Source organism: Poeciliopsis prolifica, unplaced genomic scaffold, assembly GCF_027474105.1.
Source record: "Poeciliopsis prolifica strain line A6 unplaced genomic scaffold, Auburn_PproV2 SCAFFOLD006, whole genome shotgun sequence".
Lineage (NCBI taxonomy): Eukaryota > Metazoa > Chordata > Actinopteri > Cyprinodontiformes > Poeciliidae > Poeciliopsis > Poeciliopsis prolifica.
Genome location: NW_026562381.1, coordinates 10,905,614 through 10,924,986, shown reverse-complemented (window position 1 = coordinate 10,924,986; position 19,373 = coordinate 10,905,614). Strand labels below are relative to the sequence as shown.

The following is a 19,373-nucleotide window of genomic DNA, read 5'->3' as shown; positions in this document are numbered from 1 at the left end:
TACAATGATTTTATACAAAAACAGTTTGCTTTTGCATTAGCTTTGAGGTCTTTTTGAAAATAAAAAGATGTTTTTATTTGCATCATTTTAAAATCTGAAATTTCCTCCTTATATTAGAAAGTGAGAAGCTACGATCTAAAACAGATTCATCACAACATTTGTAAAATTTGCTTCCTAAAATATAGATTTGCAAAAATTCTTACAGATTTTTTAAAATTGAAATTTCCCCCAAAATGTTGCTTGATAAATGTTCTACCTTTTTAGACATTCAGAATAAATAAAAACCACAATTTATTCATCAATAAAAACAACAACAGAGAACAAACTTTTTTTCAAAAGGAAGATTTTAATTGAATTCTGGAACAAAGTTGGAGTCAAATTTAAAAACATGTAAAGAGAGTCCAAGCGAATCAAACAAACCCGACCAACACTTTGGGCATGTTTACCATAGTTCTTTTTTTTTTAAAAAAGCACTTGAATTACAAAAACGTTAAATAACAGATTTAACTTTCAATGACTAAAATGAATAAATTGTGAACAACTGTAAGTGTGTGTAGTTTATATTATGAATCTGCATCCTTAAAGCTTTAGCTAACAATAACAAATAAGAAGCTCAGGAAATACATCGACTGGCACAAACTCAGCAGCCGCAGAATCACTTACAGTAATAGAGCTTGTCCACTAAATATAAGCAAACTGTTAGTATGGCTCAAAAAGTCCAAACTACTCATTTACATAATACAGAAAATGTGCTTCACAACCTGAAAGTGTTTGATTATTACACAGAACATGCTGCTATTAGATATAATAGTGTGGTTAAATCTTTATTGTAGCACCAATCAGGAAAGTTTGCATGTGTATTTAAAGGGGCAGTATCATGTAAAATCAACTTTTCTTAATGTTACAACGTAGTTCCTTCATCAAGAACAACTTTTATCTATTAATCCTTTAATCTCCATGGCAACCATTCAGCTGTGCAAAATGCTGCAGTTTCCAAGCTTCTGCCTCACAGAGCAGCTCCTTCAGACTAGCCAGCATCAATTAGCAAACGTCTGGAGGAACTGCAGATCCGCTGAGGTCGTTATAGAAACTACTTCTCAGTTCAATGCTGGTAGAAACGTTGTAAAAGGGCTCTTAAAGAGACGGGCGCCCAATTTCAAAGCGTTAAGCCAGGAAGTAGAATTTCTTTTAAGTGATAATTGACATCACTTTTATGACTGACGATAACATTGTTAGTGTATTATGCCTGGAGAACACAAATATTGCCCTTTTAAAGCACTGAACATGCGCAAACAGATTTAGTGGAACATAAAAGTTTTTAAAAAAAAGAAGCATTGATTTCATTTGCTAGTATACAACACGAGGCAGTTAATGATGCCTCTGAGAATATAATCAATGAATATGAAATGCTCTTTTTCTACAAATGAGGTCTGGAATATTTCTCAGATTATTTCAGATCCAGAAACCATTAAAATTCAGCGTCAGACTCTGCCCAGCATGCGAGCGATCCACCAGTCGCACGGCATCACGACCTGGCAGATGACCCGGCCTCCTTGGTAGTAGTACGGCCAGGGGTTGAAGCCGCCCAGGGGCTCGAAGTAGCGGCGGCAGTAGCGGTAGCCGCGGCGGCAGTACTGGCAGCAGTAGCCGCGTTCGTCCAGGCGGTTATCCAGCTCGATGCCGACGTCCCTCTGCAGAGGACACAGCGGGGCCGCCATCACACACACATGACAAATGCCGGTCCTCCAGAGGCAAGGGCAGGAGGAAGAGGAGGAGGAGGAGGAATGACTGATAGGAATTGATGAGGTTGCTTTTGGTTCTAGGTCGGAAAAATGTACGCAAAAGGCAAAAAAGAGCCAAAAGATCAGAGCGAGTGTGTGTGAAAATACAGAGTTGTGTCGCGCCTGAGACGAAGCGATCAGGAGGATTGAATGAAGCTACAGGAGCTTCGATATGATGAAACCCTTGACATTTTCTATTATGACTGAGGCAAAGCGACTGACAGTAGCACAGTGAAGCCACCCTTCATAACCTCCCAACCAGCGCTGTTTCCTGTCAAAGGGACTCTTAGTTGCTAGTTACTAACATAATTGCACTATTTCTTTCATCTTTGACCTCTTAACTCCCTCGAATGGAGCATAGACTGCTCTAAAATGGCCGCCCCTCCTCCAGCAGAGCATTCAAATTAGAGATCCTCACTTTTCGCTGCCCTCGCCGTGACCTTGACTTTAAGTGCATGGCACATTCCTAAAGCAATTAGTAGAGTAATGATCGCCTAAGAAGGATTCTTTCATTTGCTCTTGCTGGCTGCCTCTGAATTTATAGAGGGGCCAAATGAAACCCAAACGAAAGGTAAATTGGGTAGAATTAATGGCCCTTGGATTTTTCCATTGTGCTGCTTGGTTCATGCCCCCATTGACTCTTTGGGCTGAGTGCCATGCCTCAGATCAAGAACCTCTGGATGGGGGTTCGGAGAAGTGCCACTTAACTGGCAACACGCGGGTTGAGGTAGCAAAATGCCCTCGGTATTCATTTGACCACATTTCAATCTCTTTTAGTAAATGAATCCTCAGAGACAATCCGGCGCTGGTTAATCTCCTCGGATCCGGAGATTTGGCCTCAACCCGGACACACGCAATGACTCAGCTATACGCAACCATGCAGAACAAAACACATCCAGAAAATGTGTGGGAAATGCTTAACCCTGAGGGAAACGGTCCTGTTTGTCCCTACCACCTCAGAAATAAAGGGATTTCTTCACTCCACTCTGCAAGTCACACAGCAGTAAATCCCTCTTTGTTTTTGTTTATGTCTTTATGCAACAGCGCCTTGTGACTGTTTTTATATCCCTTGAAACTTCCCAGTTTTTGTCACATTACAACCTGAAGGTCAATACCTTTTACTGGGATTTTAAGTGGTAGACCAGCACATAGTGGGGCATAATTGTGAAGTGGTGAAGTGAAAACACTCCAGCAGCAATCGAAATATTAGGAAACAGCTTCATTAGCAGACCGCTGTGTCCTTGTTTCTGGTTTTCATGAGGCGTTTTACTAAACATCAAACAGTTTGTGCTGAAATAAAAAAGTTTACCATGAAAAAAATATTCAAATGGCTCAATCACATCAGCTTTAAAGCTGAAACATGTGGTATATTATGAAACAGATAAAAATGCCCCGCTTCCGGTCAACAACAACCAATCGGAGCCAGGAGGCGGGTCTTAGCGCTGTCAATCAATCTGGTGTATGCTGCTCAATGTGTGAATCCATCATTACAGGAAAACTAGCATTAGCATTCATGGCAGGCTATATCGTAGCAGTTGAAGCTTATGAGCAAGTGAGAGTGATTGACAGCACTAAGACCCTCCTCCTGCCTCTGATTGGTTGTTTCTGACTGAGTGGCGTATTTCTGTAGTTTGTACTGGGAACACTGGGAACAGAAAGAAAGAGGAGATAACATTTTTTACATATGGGGAGACCGATGGTTTCGATCCGGTGAATAAAACCAGGTCGATATTAATAACCAATATTTTTTCACAAATTGTTGCCATTTGTTTTATTTCGTTTTCTGGTGTTGAAGCAGTAAAGAAAATGAAAGCCACTGAAAACCTCCCAGTTATTCCACCAAATATTGATCTCTGAAGTCTTCCTGAGATCAATATTTGGTGGTTTTGTTGTTTTCTTTGCATTATTTGAGGTCTGAAAGAATTGCATCTTTCATTATTTTGACTATTTCTCATCTTCTGCAAATAAACACTAAATTTTGCTTGTAATCTCAAGAGACATTTTGTCTGTAGTTCATAGAAAAAAAGAACAATATTCATTCTACTCAAACATTTACCTATAAAAAGTAAATCAGATGAACTGATCAATCCAGGTGGTCTCTTAACTTTTTCCAGAGCTGTAAATATCAGTAAATATCAGTTATCGGCCATAGCAGCCGTATTAAAGTCTGATATCAACATTGGCCCATATTTTTTTATTAATGTCCTTAAAACTCATAATATGGGAAAAATTAAAAAGTTTTTGTTCCACTTCAGTTTTCATTTTTTGTTCAATATTTAGGAATTAAGCGGCTATTTCTTGCTGAAAGTTACCTCAAGGTAATTTTGTCTTATTTCAGGTGAACTGATGTATTTGCACCAGAAACTGAAATATCGTACTTTAAGATTTTGTGTTTTTAGAGTATAAAAACTTTTGCCTCAATCGGTTTGATGGCTACATAAAATCCGAATAACACGTATTGATGCTTTAAAAAGTGAAGAAGCTGACGGCGATGCGAGTCGTTCTGTGAATTTGCTAAGAGCCAGAGCAGTGAGGGAGTCTGTCATGCGTCTGATTGGAGCGTTGATAAGGCGAGCGGCGTTACTCACACTCACGAGACATATTTAAAACACACAGAAACGGTGCGACAGATAAACATCGAGCATAGCTGCGTTTGATTTATGACTATGACAGGCTCAGGTAGGCTTTTAATGATTTATTGTTCCAGTCGGGTTTCAGGTCATCAGCTTCCAGGCAACAATCTGTTATGGAAACAACACGAAGGCTGTCAATGGACCGACGATAATCTTATCTGCCGCTCGCAGCCCGAACTGGGATGTAACCAAGTCTGGCGCTTCGACTCAGAAGAAATGAAGGAAATATTTTATTCAAATGACGTTTATCAACACAAACAGCCAATGGGCAGCATTGTAGCTTAAAGAGAATTAATCAGAGCTATCCTTTTGAAACGCAGACTACATATTAAACGCCTTCGCTCTGAGTTGCCGTCTCTCATGGGAAGCTGAGGTGATAAGAATAGTTCACCTTGGGAAATCTGAGACAGTCACTCACAAACAAGCCGCATTAATGAAGAGTAAAAGCCATTACCCCCTCACTGCCTCTGATTTCATCACACCGTCCTCACACACACACACACACACACACACACACACACACACACACACACACACACACACACACACACACACACACACACACACACACACACACACACACACACTCCTCCATGCATAATACGAGACACTGGATGTGAATGAGTCGGCAGAGTAGAAAACTGTGTCAGTCATTCAATAAGATGTAACGAATCAAAGCATGACTCCTCTAATCTCCACACTTGTTGGTATTATTTCACACACCCTGATCGCCGCTCTTCATGAAGCACATCCCTGGATGTGTTATTAAATCTCATCACATTCATTCTGTGATCAAAACAGCAGCGATAACGCTTCGTTCCCTGCTTTGTATTCAATAAGCCTCTGTTTCTTTTACTTTAGGTACGAGGGATGGAGCAACATTTGAAACGTGTTGCTGTGAGTCCCGGCCTCAGATTTCCATCTCTGTGTTACAGTGAGGAGGGATGACAGTGAAAACCCATGTACTGTAATTCAATAGCGCAGTCATGTTTTCCTGTATACTCAGAGTGATAAGGAGCTTTAGGTTCAGAGTGAAGATTTCTCTGCTGCCTTTACATTCCTGCAGCGTTAGGCAGGAATGAAACCCAGTGCCTTACGAAAGTACTTATGTCTCCATATTTTGATACATTTTCAACAATAACATCTATTTGTTAGGTTTTTATTTGACAGACACAAAGTACAGTAGAGCATAAAAGTGAAGTAGAAAGATTCACAGTTTTCAAACTTACAAAAAAATTGTTCATTAAATTTTTGCACAAAATCATTTTCAGATAATGAGATTCTAGTCTGCTCATTTCTGCATAAAAATGGCTGCAAGCAGATGTGCATTCAAATGTATGTCTTTGAAAAGCAGAAGTGGAGCCTGCTGCACAACCAACCAGAATGAAACAAGTGGTTTCTGAATGGTCAGTTAGCAAGAAAACGCATGCCTTTTCCAGCAGCCTTTATAAAGCACATGTAGCAGTAAAACCAGCTGACCAAACATGCTGGAGCTCCACATGGGTTGCTAGGCAACAGCGCATTATCTTAAGTTTCTGGAGGTTTTCGAAACGGCTCATTTTTGTCTTAAAAACATTAACTTTCTGCCAAAAAATGGCTGTTTTTTTAAGTGCTGTGGTTGTTTTTAGAAGCAGTAGAAAGCTAAATGGAAGTAGAAATATATAGGTAAAGTAGAAAAATGCAAAAAAATAAAAATTTTCATAATAGGGGTCCTTTAAAACATCCTGTTACTTCATATCAAAAGCTCTGTTTTGCTATTTGGGTCAAGGGCGGCGGTGCCATCTCTGTACGGGCCTGTCAGGGGAGGCAGTTATTTAGTTCGAGATGTCCAACCTGTGCTCCAACAGGGCAGCTGTGGCAAAGTTCAGCAGCATATATCTGTCGGGCTCAGCTGATTATTCCGCTTTGTGAGCGCGCTCTGCGGGCCGGAGTGGCACCGGATCCCAGGTCTGTGAAATGCAGATGAGCTGAGCGAATGTTTTTTTATGTGTGTCAGAAGAAAGGAACCAGTATGTGTGTGTGCACATCTACATGAGCGCAGGAGGAAGAATAATAATAAATAAAAATAAATGCGGCTCACATGTGGCATCCCACCGACATGAGCCAGAGCTCAGACTCCCAATTACAGACTGCTGCCTGCCCTCCGCTCGGCCACAAAGGCCTTTGTTATCAGCAGACCCACAAACAGCGGACTGGAATGGATTGCAATGGTGCGCATTGCTCGGCTGATAGCGGCAGAACATTTCAAAAGGAGCAGAGTTTTTCATCCCCTGGTCTGTTTTAATTGCACGGACAGAAGCTGAGGTGTTTCTGGGACGGGTCTGATAAATGTCAGCGCTACGGGACGACGTCTCATTTCTCCGTTTCTCATCGCTGTGAGGAGGCGTGCGAGCCTGACTCATTATCCTTGAAGTTACCTGAAGTGGCGACTCAAGTGCTGAACATAAAGCTGTATAACCTGTGTGTCACCTGCATCTTAAATCATTCGGGTGCTTGGAGGCCTTGAAAATACTTGAATTTCAATTATGTGTTTTCAAGGTCAGTAAGGTCCTTGATTTCTGTACGGACCCGTTGAAGATCCCGCCTCCATTTTCCTGCTGGTGGGCTAAAAGCTGCACGCTAACCATGACTACCATTGGTTTTAGCTGTTAAGCTATCAATATAATCCTCTAAATCTGAAATGTACACCTGATGTATAAAAGAAAATAAAATTATGCAGTGCTTTGCAACGAGAAAGAATATGACAACTAGATAACAAGGTCAGGAAAAAGCTTTAAGAATTTGCGAGGGAGAGGGCAGGAGTTCAGCTATGCTAGCTTGACTATGACAACCACAACATGTAGATGTGCTGTGGAATCTGGTGAGTTTTGGTTCAGTTAAAAATTTCAAAAAATGGCAACTTACACTCCAACTCTGACAGATCTTCTGTAGACAGCAGCGATAAATTAGCTTAAATTAGCTAATTAACCACCGCAGTGTTAGCTTAGCTGCAGCTAATCTACCGCAGCGATCACTTTTCAATAATCTTAAAATAAGCATCTCGCCTAGAAACGTAAAAATGTATGTTCTGTTTCCTGTGTGGGAAATGTTTGAGTGTCTTTTTGGGTTGAATCCTGGCACTGAAGTAACGAATCTGTGTGTAGCGTAACCGACAGAGAGCGAGAAAAAAAGTGGTTTTGAGTTGTTTTTTCTGCGTTATTCTTCCCTTTGCTGCACTAAATTAACACTACTTACATTTCCAGGTTTCATTTGATTAACTGAGTGGCAACGCAGAAATGGATGGTATGTAAAAGAATAGAATCGTCTTTCATTTGTTGTTTCTGTTTTAAATGTCTTCCAGTTCCAGTGTTAAATGTTCAATAGAATTTAAAGTTTATTGATCTTTGAGGAAATGTATTTGTGCGTTTTGGTGCCATTAGCATTGCAATTCTTGAAAATTGTCTCAAAACAACAACATTAATGTTTATCACAATAACTTGTGGGAAAATTTATCATCAAGCAAAATTTGCCTAATCTAACATTTGATTAAAACCTTAAATATGGGAAACGTAAAGTACAGCTGAAAGCAGCTGTTTTCAAATACCTAATAAGACTTTTTTTGTTCTCTCTCTCCGAGGTTAAATCAGAGTAATGGGGAGATAATTTTGTTTTATTTCAGTTTAAAAGATTATTACTAACATTAATAAATCATATCATATTATGAACTGAAACAGTTTTTTTTAGTTCATTTGTGTTGATTTTATTTCCAAAGTTTGGGGAGTTTTAAAACTTACCTTGAAAATGCTTGAAAAGTGCTTGAATTTTCTTGAAGGAAAAGAGTCTGAATTGCTTTTGTCACTGCGCTGTAATGTACGGCGCGGCGTGATTTTCCCTCAGAGCCGGCGATAATTAATCACGCTGTATTGAGAGGTCTGGATGCACGATGCAAAACCCCAACGCTTGGCCTCTGCATGCGGTTTATGTGCTTTGATAATTAAAGCGTTATTAATAAGTGCAACTTATCTGTGCAGCAGCGAGTGACCTTGGGAGTGCTGCTTTGTGCAGAGATGTCCGCTGACTGAGGAGGGGGAGAAAATGCTCCTCCAGCCGCTGCGAGGCACAAGTTGCTGCCTTTGAAAGGCTGGATATTCCTCTCAATTAATGGGGAGACATTAAGGGAGTCTTCAATGAACTAGCCTTGCTTAAACAGATATATAGAGCAATTGCTATGCCCTCTGGTGCACAAAGTCAGTTTTAACATCAATTAGTGAGCAATTTATATGCAGAAAGAGTCGAGGCAGAGCGGCCTGATTGAAGTAGCTCACTGTATCTCGTGGTGTGGTCTCTGGCAGAGAGGAAGAAGAGAGGAAGAGGAAGAGCAGATCCTCCACTTACGTAATCGCTCACTGGAATGTGGTCCGGGACGTCCCGGGTGAAACGCTGACCTGTGACCTCAGTGTCGGGCGTGTCTACGTCCTGAGTCTCGGCGTCTGCAGGAGGGAAGGAGATGAGGACGGTGAGTTTCTGCTGTTTGAAAAGGAAATGAGGAAGATTAAAATTTCACCCTGTTCTCCCTGTGGCTTTTTGTAATTAACAAGTGAAATGTGCTCAGATTCAACCTGGGCTCTTTTTTTTCCTTGTTCAGTTAAACAATAATGTTCTTGTTGTACTAACATGAAATTATAATTTGTGAAACATCACGTTTTACAGCATGTTGGAAGGAATCCCAGGAATCCCAGTCTCACCACAACCAAGCAGGCGCGTTGGTTTTACACTGCAAAAACACAAAATCTCACCAAGTATTTTAGGCCTAGATTATCATCCAAATAACTGACTAGAAATACGACAAAACTAACTCATACACAGGAGCTTGTGTTAAAGTAAATGATTCCTTAACACTGATGAAAAGTAATCAGAAATTGGATCTTCTGAATTGATTACAGTTTTGTGACATTATCACTTCATTTCCATTAATATTTCTCATCCAAACAAGGTTTTAGGAGAAATGTTTTCTAACGAGTATATCAGTTAAATATTAAAAGCCTGGATTTCTGTAAATTGAATAATAAACACCGATACATGTAAAGTATCAATGATCTCTCACTAATCACAGATTCTCAGACTTTGCAAGATGTTTATATTTAACAAAATGTTTTCAGTTCAATTTGTTTAGTTTTATCATAAACACATCAAATCCTACTCAGCCTTATTTATCTTGATGACTACAGCTTTCATTTTTACATTTATCTGACAATTGGCCAAAACTAGTTTGTTTTTTCTATTTTCCATAAATATTCTCAGCAAATATACAGAAATATTGTTGTGATGTTCTCGCCAAAACAATGATTTTCTTGTCCTTCATCCACTTTATCTAATTTGGCAGCTTGCTTAGGGTCACGGTCACAATACGTAGAAAGCTTCAACTTCCTGGCTCATATCTTCAGATGTTGATAAAAGATTTCTACAGAATGTTGTTCTTTCCTCTTGATACCATCTGTTGGTGTTTTTCGGCTGGCGAGCTTCTCCCTTTACTCCTCCAAAATGTCACCATGATCATTGTGAACAAACACAACAGGACATTTCTGCATAAATCATCCCAGTTTATAGTTGTTTCTTTTGACTTCTTCCTCTCTTGAGTCGCCTTTCAGTCCAGCGGGACGGGACTTGTCTAATTATTGGAAATGATACTTTCTTACCTGCTTCAACAAGAATCTTCACAAGATCTTTTCGTTCTGAGATTTAAAAACAGATTTTACAAATCTGTTTTTAAAGAGACAGTTTTGGTTCTGTTCATCACAGAACAAATCAATCCCTCAAATCATTTGCATAATTATCTTGTGACACTTGCAGAGCTTCAGAAATATATTTAACCAAATGAGCTAATTGTTCCAGAAACACAAATATTATCAGGATGCACAAAGTCGGTTCAATAAATGGACCTTTTAAGACTTTTTTAAATATTGTGGTATCTAAGATACCAATTTTTTTCAAATCTATTTTTATTTGGCCAAATTTTACACAATTTTAATAAAAAGTTGTTTCACTCTTTCACTGTTCAACAAAACCGCTGGACAAAAAAATTATTTTTAGAGGAATGAAAACATGAAACTCTTTTCCTTTAGCTGTTATAAATGTAACAAATGCTGGAGCTTTTAAAAGAGCCTGCGTAATTATTTTATTACAGAGTTATAACAGTGAAAATATGCTATGTGTCTAATAAAATGTAACTATTTCATTATATAAAGTGTTATATGTTATGTTTCTAATATTATGTTGAGTGTGTGTAACTATTTTTATAATAAATGTTTTATTTTTCATAATGTGGACCCTGGGAAACATAATCTTACTTTCCATGTTTTCCCAGTGTTCAACAGGGAAGCAGTGTGTTTGAGGTGTTGCTTTAAAATTCCTGCACAGATGTGCCTCCATTTGACTCAAATTTCAAATTCAGTGGTGTTTTTTCCTCTGATTTCTCCCTCCATCGCAGCCCTTCAGCCTCTAAACTCTCCTGACACACAAAGAGCAGCTTGAACAAGCTGCTCATGCAGTTGGTAAATCGTGCCGCCTCCACGGACCTCCACATGGCCTGTGGGGAAGCCCTGCAGCTACAGTCTTAATAGTCTGCATTTAGAGGCAGATATGCCCCCTGCTCTCACCAGTCATGGGGGAGGGATGGATCCAGTGGATGGGCATCTGCTGGCAAATCTCCCAGATCTTGGAGTCAAGCAGGAAGTCCGGGTTAACGACGGGCTCCTCGGCAGGAACCCACACTCTGGAGTCCTCCACCTGCACATCCACGGCCTCGGCCTCGTCAACCTGCCGGACGACACCGCACACAACACTCGCGGCTGCACGTCTGTTACACAAACACATTAAAAAGCATGTCGGCTCCTGCTAAAAACACCTCGCTGTCCTGCATTTGCACTCTTCTCCCTGGAGCTGTTCCAGCCTTGTAGCTCCATCTATCACCTTTGTGTCTTCAGAGAGGAGAGCAACCTCCTGACTCCTGACACCCACTGCCCTCCCCTGCTCTCGCCCGCCTCTCAAGCTCCTGGCATGCTTCTTTCTAATATACATCATTGAAATTCACAGAAGCTGATGATTTGACTTTTAAATGACTTTAGAAGTGGTCTTCATTACTCTGAGAGTGGTAGCAATGTCGCGTAATGTGACAGACACAATAAAGTCGTGCATTCTCCCTCCACCCTCCAGACTTTACTTTGCACCCAACGCCATCAGACGGCTTAATTTGTTGGTACTGTAGTTCATGAGCTGTAAAGTAAACTATTATTGCTTAATGATAGGGACTGCATGTCAGTGTTGTCTAATAAAGACATATGACGGGGATTTGTTAATGCTCTCCCCTAACAGTGCAGATATTTATTTTCTCATGTACATACACACGCAAACAAACCCTCTCTTGTTCCTTGTTAAGCAGGACAGAGAAAGTTCACTTGACAAATGTTTTTACAAGGTGATTTTCTTCCAGTCTGCAGCTTAATTGCACATTAGTTAAGCTTGATGGTGTAGAATCCTGGGGCAATAGCAGGAGTGGGAATCATTTATACTGGGTCCTGCCCCCCTCCCTCATCTAGATGCTGTCACTCTCACTTGAGTTACAATTTCACTCCATTTGCTGCTTTTTGTTTATCAGTAGTAGCAACTGCCCCCAGAAAGCTCAGTTTAGAGGAGGCGCATTTCACAAGATGCACATTTTGCCTGTTTTTGTATTTCCATGTGGGTTTCTATTGCTTCTAAAAACAGAACAAAAACAAAGTCTTTTAGTGTCTAGAAAAAGAGCTGTTTTCAAAAACCTTCTGAATGTAACGTCACCAATCAGCACAGATTGCCCAGCCCGTTACCTAGCAACCCCAGGGAATTCCAGCCCGTTACCTAGCAACCCCAGGGAATTCCAGCCCGTTACCTAGCAACCCCATGGAATTCCAGCCCGTTACCTAGCAACCCCAGCTGAGTGCTAGTTCTGAGTTCAAGTGTTTCGATTCGTGCCACCAGCTAATTTGAGCATTTGCTAGAAGAAATACTTGGAGGGAGGGTATTTGTTTCTATTCCTATGTCATTGTAGTTGTAAAAGTAGTGAATGATTGCAGGAGAATAAAAACAAATAAGGATAAAAATGGTTAAAACACATTTTGCTGGACTGCTACTGAAAAAAAAATCAGGTATTTGTATGTGCCTGTGAACAATAATCAAAAGTAATAAATTGTAGACATTATATAGTCTACAATCTGCTAACACCTTCAGTTAATGTCATAAAAGATGCGATTATTATAAAAATAAAGTCTTGTTTTGTCCATGATGAGTCCACTAGAGGGCGTACTGACAGTAGTTTACCGTTCCAATGGGTCCAATACACAATCCTCGACAGAATTATAATTTATGGATTAAATTATGGCAACTATTATCTTGAAACAAGTATTTGAATTAACATAAATAAATATGCTACACTTTATTGAGATACATTTTAAAAATAACCCAGAAGTATTTCTTCGGTGCATGAGCCAACGGTACGATTCGTCATTCAGTGACCAGTTGGGTGACGTCTCATTTGGATTTAAAGAAACAGGAGGCCATAAAATAACTCATTTTTAAATGAGCTCAAAACAGGCAGAACTGATCTCAGAAGGTTTTTGAGCAGGTTTTGTATAGGCCATTGACCCATCTCAACCTGTTAAGGGAAGCATTATAAGTCACCTTTAAGCCAATTCTGCTAGGTCAGAGGTCATGTTGGATGCAGGAGGTATTCACCCTTTTTTTTTTACACTCTCCTTCACTTTTAATCACCAAGCAGAACAGTAATGATAACTGGGACGACTGGAGTGTGCCGCATGGTGATGGTGGTACGACAACAGAGGTGGTGCTCCGGCGCTGTGCAGCAGAAATTAAAATCAAACACAAACAGCACTCTCTAATTGGACCTCTTAACCACTGGAGCCAAGTGAGACTTCACTGGGAAGTAAATGGAGGTCAGGACACGGGGCTCACAACAAGACTTTGACTTCACAGTTGAGAAACGACTCCAATAACTTGCAGTAGGAGAGAGAGAGAGAGAGAAGAGAGAGAGAGAGAGAGAGAGAGAGAGAGAGAGAGAGAGAGAGAGAGAGAGAGAGAGAGAGCACCCAGGGGGAAGTGGGAAAGGTCAGTATTTTAGCATGGGGCATGGATTTCTAAATGCCAGTTGACAAGCACAAAGACAACATGATTACACACTGCCAGTTTGTACACACTTCTGAAAGGCTTTTCCATTTTCTATTGACAAATGATATATTATTAAGACACAAGCAACTTTTTATCATGTATTGGACCTTGGAAATGATGGCAATTTGTTTTCCAGCAGCCTGCTCCTGGAGCATGTATGGCTTTCGCCTACAGTGCACAACTTAATTATATACCAGTTGTGCTGTAGTTAACAAATTTACCCTCTCCTGCCACCGTGTCCCAAGGGGGGAAAAGCCTGTCGACATGACACATTGTTTAAGCGCCACTGTTTGCCAGAGATCAACAAAGATTTTCTCATCGTACCCAAGAGCTTTCACATGCCAAAGCCACGGAGGTTTTTTATCTGGTTAACTAGTGACTGACAAGTTCTGCTAAGAAAGTAAAACATCTGATTCACACACTGTAAAACGTTTGAGCCGCATTTAGTTGCGTTTACTGTCTTCTGCTTGCAAAGTCGAATAAATTTACGTTACATTGATCTGACTCTTGTGGTTATTTCAATGTCCTGTTCACACAAAATGTTTTTGAGTGGAATTCATTGTGATGTTTAACAAAATTTATTAAAATTTGAAATTTTATTATTCTAAATAATTATTTTAATGTGATATTGTGAGTAAAATAATAGATAGAAGTTTTTTTTCTTGCATATTGTGCAATAGTTATATGGTTTACATTGCAGCATTAAGTTAAAACCCACAATTCAATATTAATGAACTTAAAAACAATGTTTAGACAATTTGTCTCCTGTTGTCAAATCGACTTCATGAACTTTAATTTCTGAGTTAAAACCAAAACAATTTTCTTGTTGACTTAAATTGTGTTTTCCAGGCAGCAACTGGGCTTTCATTTTCAAGTTAAAACACCTTCAAATGTTTTACAGTGCAAAGCAAATAGCAACAATATAATACTAAACATGTCCAACAGGGGGCAGCAGCTTATTAGCTATTTGCATTGTTTTTTGTCCAATTGCACTTCTCTTTTATTTTAGTTATTTGACACATATTTGTTAACATCTGGATGAAACACATGTTTCACAATTTGTTTCCATTAAAAACATGCACAATTTTTTGTTGATATCCTGCTGGAAACACAATTGTGTTTCCATTAAATAAGGAATAAAATTAAAATCCCACCTAAATAAACTTGGTGATTAAGGCAATAAGTATGTCTTATTGCATACTTGATGCAATAAGGCATCAAGTATCACAGCAGCGATGGACGTAAACTGTTAGATAAAATATATTCATAATTCAGCCGATCAGAGCTGCGGTCTCTATTAAGCAAAATTATTTTTGTAATTTCAATTTGTGAGATTTGATGGTCAATGAAAACACAGCCAATGTTACACAAGAATAAAAATTGGTTTCAGAATATAAAACAAGGTTTTTAAATTATGTTTTAATAACAAGAAACTGGATTTAATACCAACCAAAAAGTTTTAAAGTGACTGAATATAAATGTTGGTTAAAAGAAATTTAAATTACATTAAATTACACCTTTTCACTTTGAATAGCACATTTCATCAAAATGGAAAACTAAAAAAAAAACCCCAGTCAGTGTCGGAGAAAAGCCTGGATAAATTGGTTCTAAGAGAAAAAAATATTTTGGCTCAGGTGAAGCCCACCTTAAGCCTGCCTCTCTTTTTCTGACCACTTTACCTTTTTAGCCTGTTTCTTTGAGCTGCAGCTTTAGAAACAGCCTGCAGTAGTTTTAAATGTACCGTGTTCAGTGTGGGACAAATTACGCTGGTTTTTGAAAATCAGGTATTTTATCTAGTGGTTGTAATCTAGAGAAAAAAGCCATAAGTCTGTGAGACTTTTTTTTCTAACCTCATGCAGCAAACCTTGTTTAAATGAGACTGATGCAGAGAGAAGCCATATGCTTGGCAGCAGAGCATAAGGTACCAGGTTGTGTTTTGAGGGCTTTGTAATTCACATCGACAAAATCTCTTCTGTTATTGTTTAAGGGACAAAAGCTACAGGATCTTTTGAGTGCAGAGATCCCAAAACGGCAGATCATGATCTCAATGTGATTAGTAATAACGGCTAATCTCCACAGATTTACTAGATTTCATAATAATTCAGCAGGAGCCGGTGGGTTCAGTGGAGAAGAAGAGATGTGGAAAACCAGAGTGGGTTAAAGAAGAAACACCGCCTGGTTGCCTCCAAGCAGAAGACCCCAGAGGTGACAGGAATGTTTTTTTTAGGCTGGTCAGACCCACAGGTGCTCTTTTCTTCTTTAGAGAGTTAAAAACCTTTGCTTCATATTTTCAGATTGCAAAGAGGATTCAATTTTGCATTGGATTGTGTTGATATTAAACACAAATTACACAATAATTACATTTCTGCAGACATAAAAAGTAGACTTTATACTTTCTATGCTGAAGTCATTTACCATAAAAATACTAGTAAGTACTTTATTGATGACTATTATAAAAGTGATGTATGTCATTTTTATTAAAAAAATATTTTTTTTTTTACATATTTGTTAAAACTGTTGCTATGCTGTGACAGATAATCTGTGAAGAAAATCTCCTCTGCAACTAGTGCAACTAGACAACCAATCAGAGCCAGGAGGAGGGCCTTAGTGCTGTCAATCACAGTCTTGTGTGGCGCTGCTCATTCTCCCTCTCCATTTTCCCCTTGGTCTTTGTAACGCTGCAGCTCGCATAGGCTATTTTGAATGCTAGGATAGTTAGCATGGCATAATGGCAGCTAAACAGTTTTCCTGTAACGGTAAATTGTTTCATCCACATTAGCGTATTTAACAGCAAGTACATGAGATTGACTGACAGCGGTAAAACCCGCCTTCTGGCTCTGATTGGTTGTTTTCGCCACATTTCTTTAAACGGCCGTAGCAGCTCAGAGACAAGGTAGAGATCAATCTTTTTACAAATTATCTATATTATGACAAACTGCCACAACATGGTGACAATTGTAACAAATACGTAAAAAAGTAATTACAAGAACCTCGGCTGACCAAAGTACTTCATAATAATCACAACATCACAGGCTGATAAATGATAAAACAAAAAATAAATAAAAATTAAGTTTGCTAATAATAATAATAATAATAATAATAATAAATACAATTCTAAAATTGGCAGAAAACACAAAAAAACCCCCCAAAAAACACTTAATTTCAGCTGAAATTCCCAAAGCCTCTAATCAATCAAGTACAAATAACTCCCTGAACCCTTTAAAAAAGTTAAGGCTAATGAGCCAATTTTCCGTCATTCTTTTCTCAAAATTGTAAAATACAGTAAATATTACTTTTTGTAAGTTGGTGTGACTTTAATAAAATCTTGACACTGACAGTATTTCAACTTCTCAAAACGAATTTAAAACACAATCGTTGCAAATAACAGTTATGTTTTTAAAGAGTGTCAACCAAATGAAGATTGAAACCAAATCTCGATTTAATTTTGCTGTTCAGCTTTACGTTTTCTGTGATTTTGCAGCACAAATGTCAGATTTCCCCCCGAATGTTTCGGTCCATTCACCGACTTTCTGTAGAATATTCTGAAACCATTCACACAGTGCACCGCAGGACTTTGATGTATTTACATCCTCTGCAGTGTTTTTGTTTCTTTGCGCACCGTTTTGTTGTCTTGAGTGGGCGGTTTGGGGTCGGTGGGTGAACGCTGGCCATCCATATTAAGAAGCTGCTTAATGGACCAAACATCATCTACTGACAATGTTAAAGACTGTGAGGGAGGGAGCTGCTGATTTCTGACTCACACTGCAGGGAACTGGGATGAAGCTCAGGGATTACTCCCTCAGACATTTCATTGAGAAGGAAAATTGAAAAGTGGAGAAAAAAACCTGGCGAACAATTCGTATTTGTCACCTGGTTCCCCCACCACATGGGCTGCATTTCCTTATCAGCGACTTGCAGTTTTCTTACAGTTTTCTCTTTTGTTTTTCCCATCAGCTCCTAAGCCTGCTGCTGTTCCTCTGAGCCCCTTTTTTTCTTGAAAGCCTGTGTTGAGTTTAAGCTGGGAACCATTACTGCTTAGGTTTAACCCCTGTGTGCTTCAGCACTTGAGGAGGAACTTGTCGTGTTGATCCTTTACAGGGTCACATATGGGTGGATGCTCATGGAGGACAGATTAGAGGGGGGCGCACTGAGTGTGAGGACAGATTTGGGTCACCGTTTATTACCTGAACATGTTCTACCCCCAATATTGAGAAGGAAAATATTAAGTTTAATGATTCTGCTTGTAGGTTCCCGTAACGTGTGACGTATTGAGCACGCTCCCTATTTATATCCAAGATGGCGTTGCGTTATATTTCACAGAAACAGACGAAGCTGGGGCCACTTGCACCATGTTCAGGAGTCCAATCATAATAAAAAGAGTAAACAGTTGAACGACTGTAGCGTTTGACTCTTTGCTTAGCCCATCCTACATGCATAATCTCCATCTCACATTAACATTTATAGCATTTATATTTTCAGTAAATTAAAATATATTTTCCGACAAGTGTACGATATTAAAAGCATAAAAGCTTTCGAGGTGCAAAATGTTCGTTTGACGGAGGGATTTTTATTGTTTAAGTTTTAATTTTGTTTAAATGGAACACAACAACATGGTGCACATTTTGGACTTCAGATTTTATTTCCTAATTCAATGAGAATCAATAAGGAGCCGAATCGATAAGTCAGACTAGCAATGGGATCGGTATTGATGACTTCTTATCAATTGGCATAAACCATGAAGAGGATGACAGGAAGTAGTTGGCAAGTATTTTGAACCATATTTTGAATTTAATTTTAATTTAACCAAAATTGCGAAATTGTGATTTTACGACAAAGTTTTGTCAACCTCACCAACCCTGTGCGTCACATCAAACTTCATCGCATTTCTCTGTTTGGCTTTCAGTCAAAACCCACAAAAAAATCCCCAAACAGGTGTGCATGTTCCCACAGAGTGGTGTCAAGTAGTTTCTCAAAGGCACCGCAGCACATCTGGTAGAATAACAAGCATTTTGCAGACGGGGCGCGATAAACGCTGGAAAGACACTGAAATGTCTCTTGTGGAATCGGTGAAGGAGGATCAGGACAGCAATTAGATGCTTCAGAAACTGAAAACAACTGGGAGATGTGACACTGTTTTTATTGAACCTTCATGATTGTCATTTGATACAAATCTCTTTTGTGCATCAGGTTTTTATAATTCTGATGTTACAGTCCTCAAAATGTAATGGGCGTTGAACTCTTCTTCTGCAAAAATGCCAAATATTTAATTAAAAAGAAGGTAGTTTGGATAACCCTGTATTTGAAGGTCATGACATAAACATGAAGGAGACTTTGTAAATGTGTATAAATGTTGTCATAAAGTGTCATTTGGTAAATAATGACACTTTTAATGCAAAGTGGCCTTTTTTATTTCAAATTTTAAAGCAGTTTTGCTTCAAAAGTGAGTAGAATAATACAAAGTTAACTCTTTTAATGCACTTAATTCAACATTTAATACAACTTTGCATTAAAGATGTCATTATAGAAAAATACAAAGTCGACTCCTTTCATGCACTTTTTACTCAACTTTTAATGCAACTTTGCTTTAAAAATGTGATTATTTACCAAATGACACTTCATGAAGGAAGACTCCTTCATGTTTATGACAGTAGTTATGTCAGTCTTAAGCAACACCCCTTCAAATAAAGTGTCATCGTTGTTTGTGGTTAAGATTGTTCCTGAAATATAGATAAATTTGTAATAAAAAAATCAAATTTGTAAAAGT

The 19,373-nt window shown here is 38.9% G+C and overlaps 1 protein-coding gene across 1 annotated transcript in view; it reads right to left on the bottom strand.

Annotated features, from left to right (window-relative positions):
* Positions 1-331: 331 nt before the first annotated feature.
* Positions 332-19,373, bottom strand: part of LOC129360634 (tenomodulin-like) — a 66,178-nt gene continuing 47,136 nt past the window's right edge. The window contains exons 6-8 of the mRNA XM_055030961.1: positions 11,050-11,209; positions 8,789-8,883; positions 332-1,691 (exon numbers count right to left, since the gene is read on the bottom strand). Coding sequence (XP_054886936.1) covers positions 1,482-1,691; positions 8,789-8,883; positions 11,050-11,209 — 465 coding nt within the window. The 3' untranslated portion in view covers positions 332-1,481. The remainder of the gene's footprint in view (positions 1,692-8,788; positions 8,884-11,049; positions 11,210-19,373) is intronic.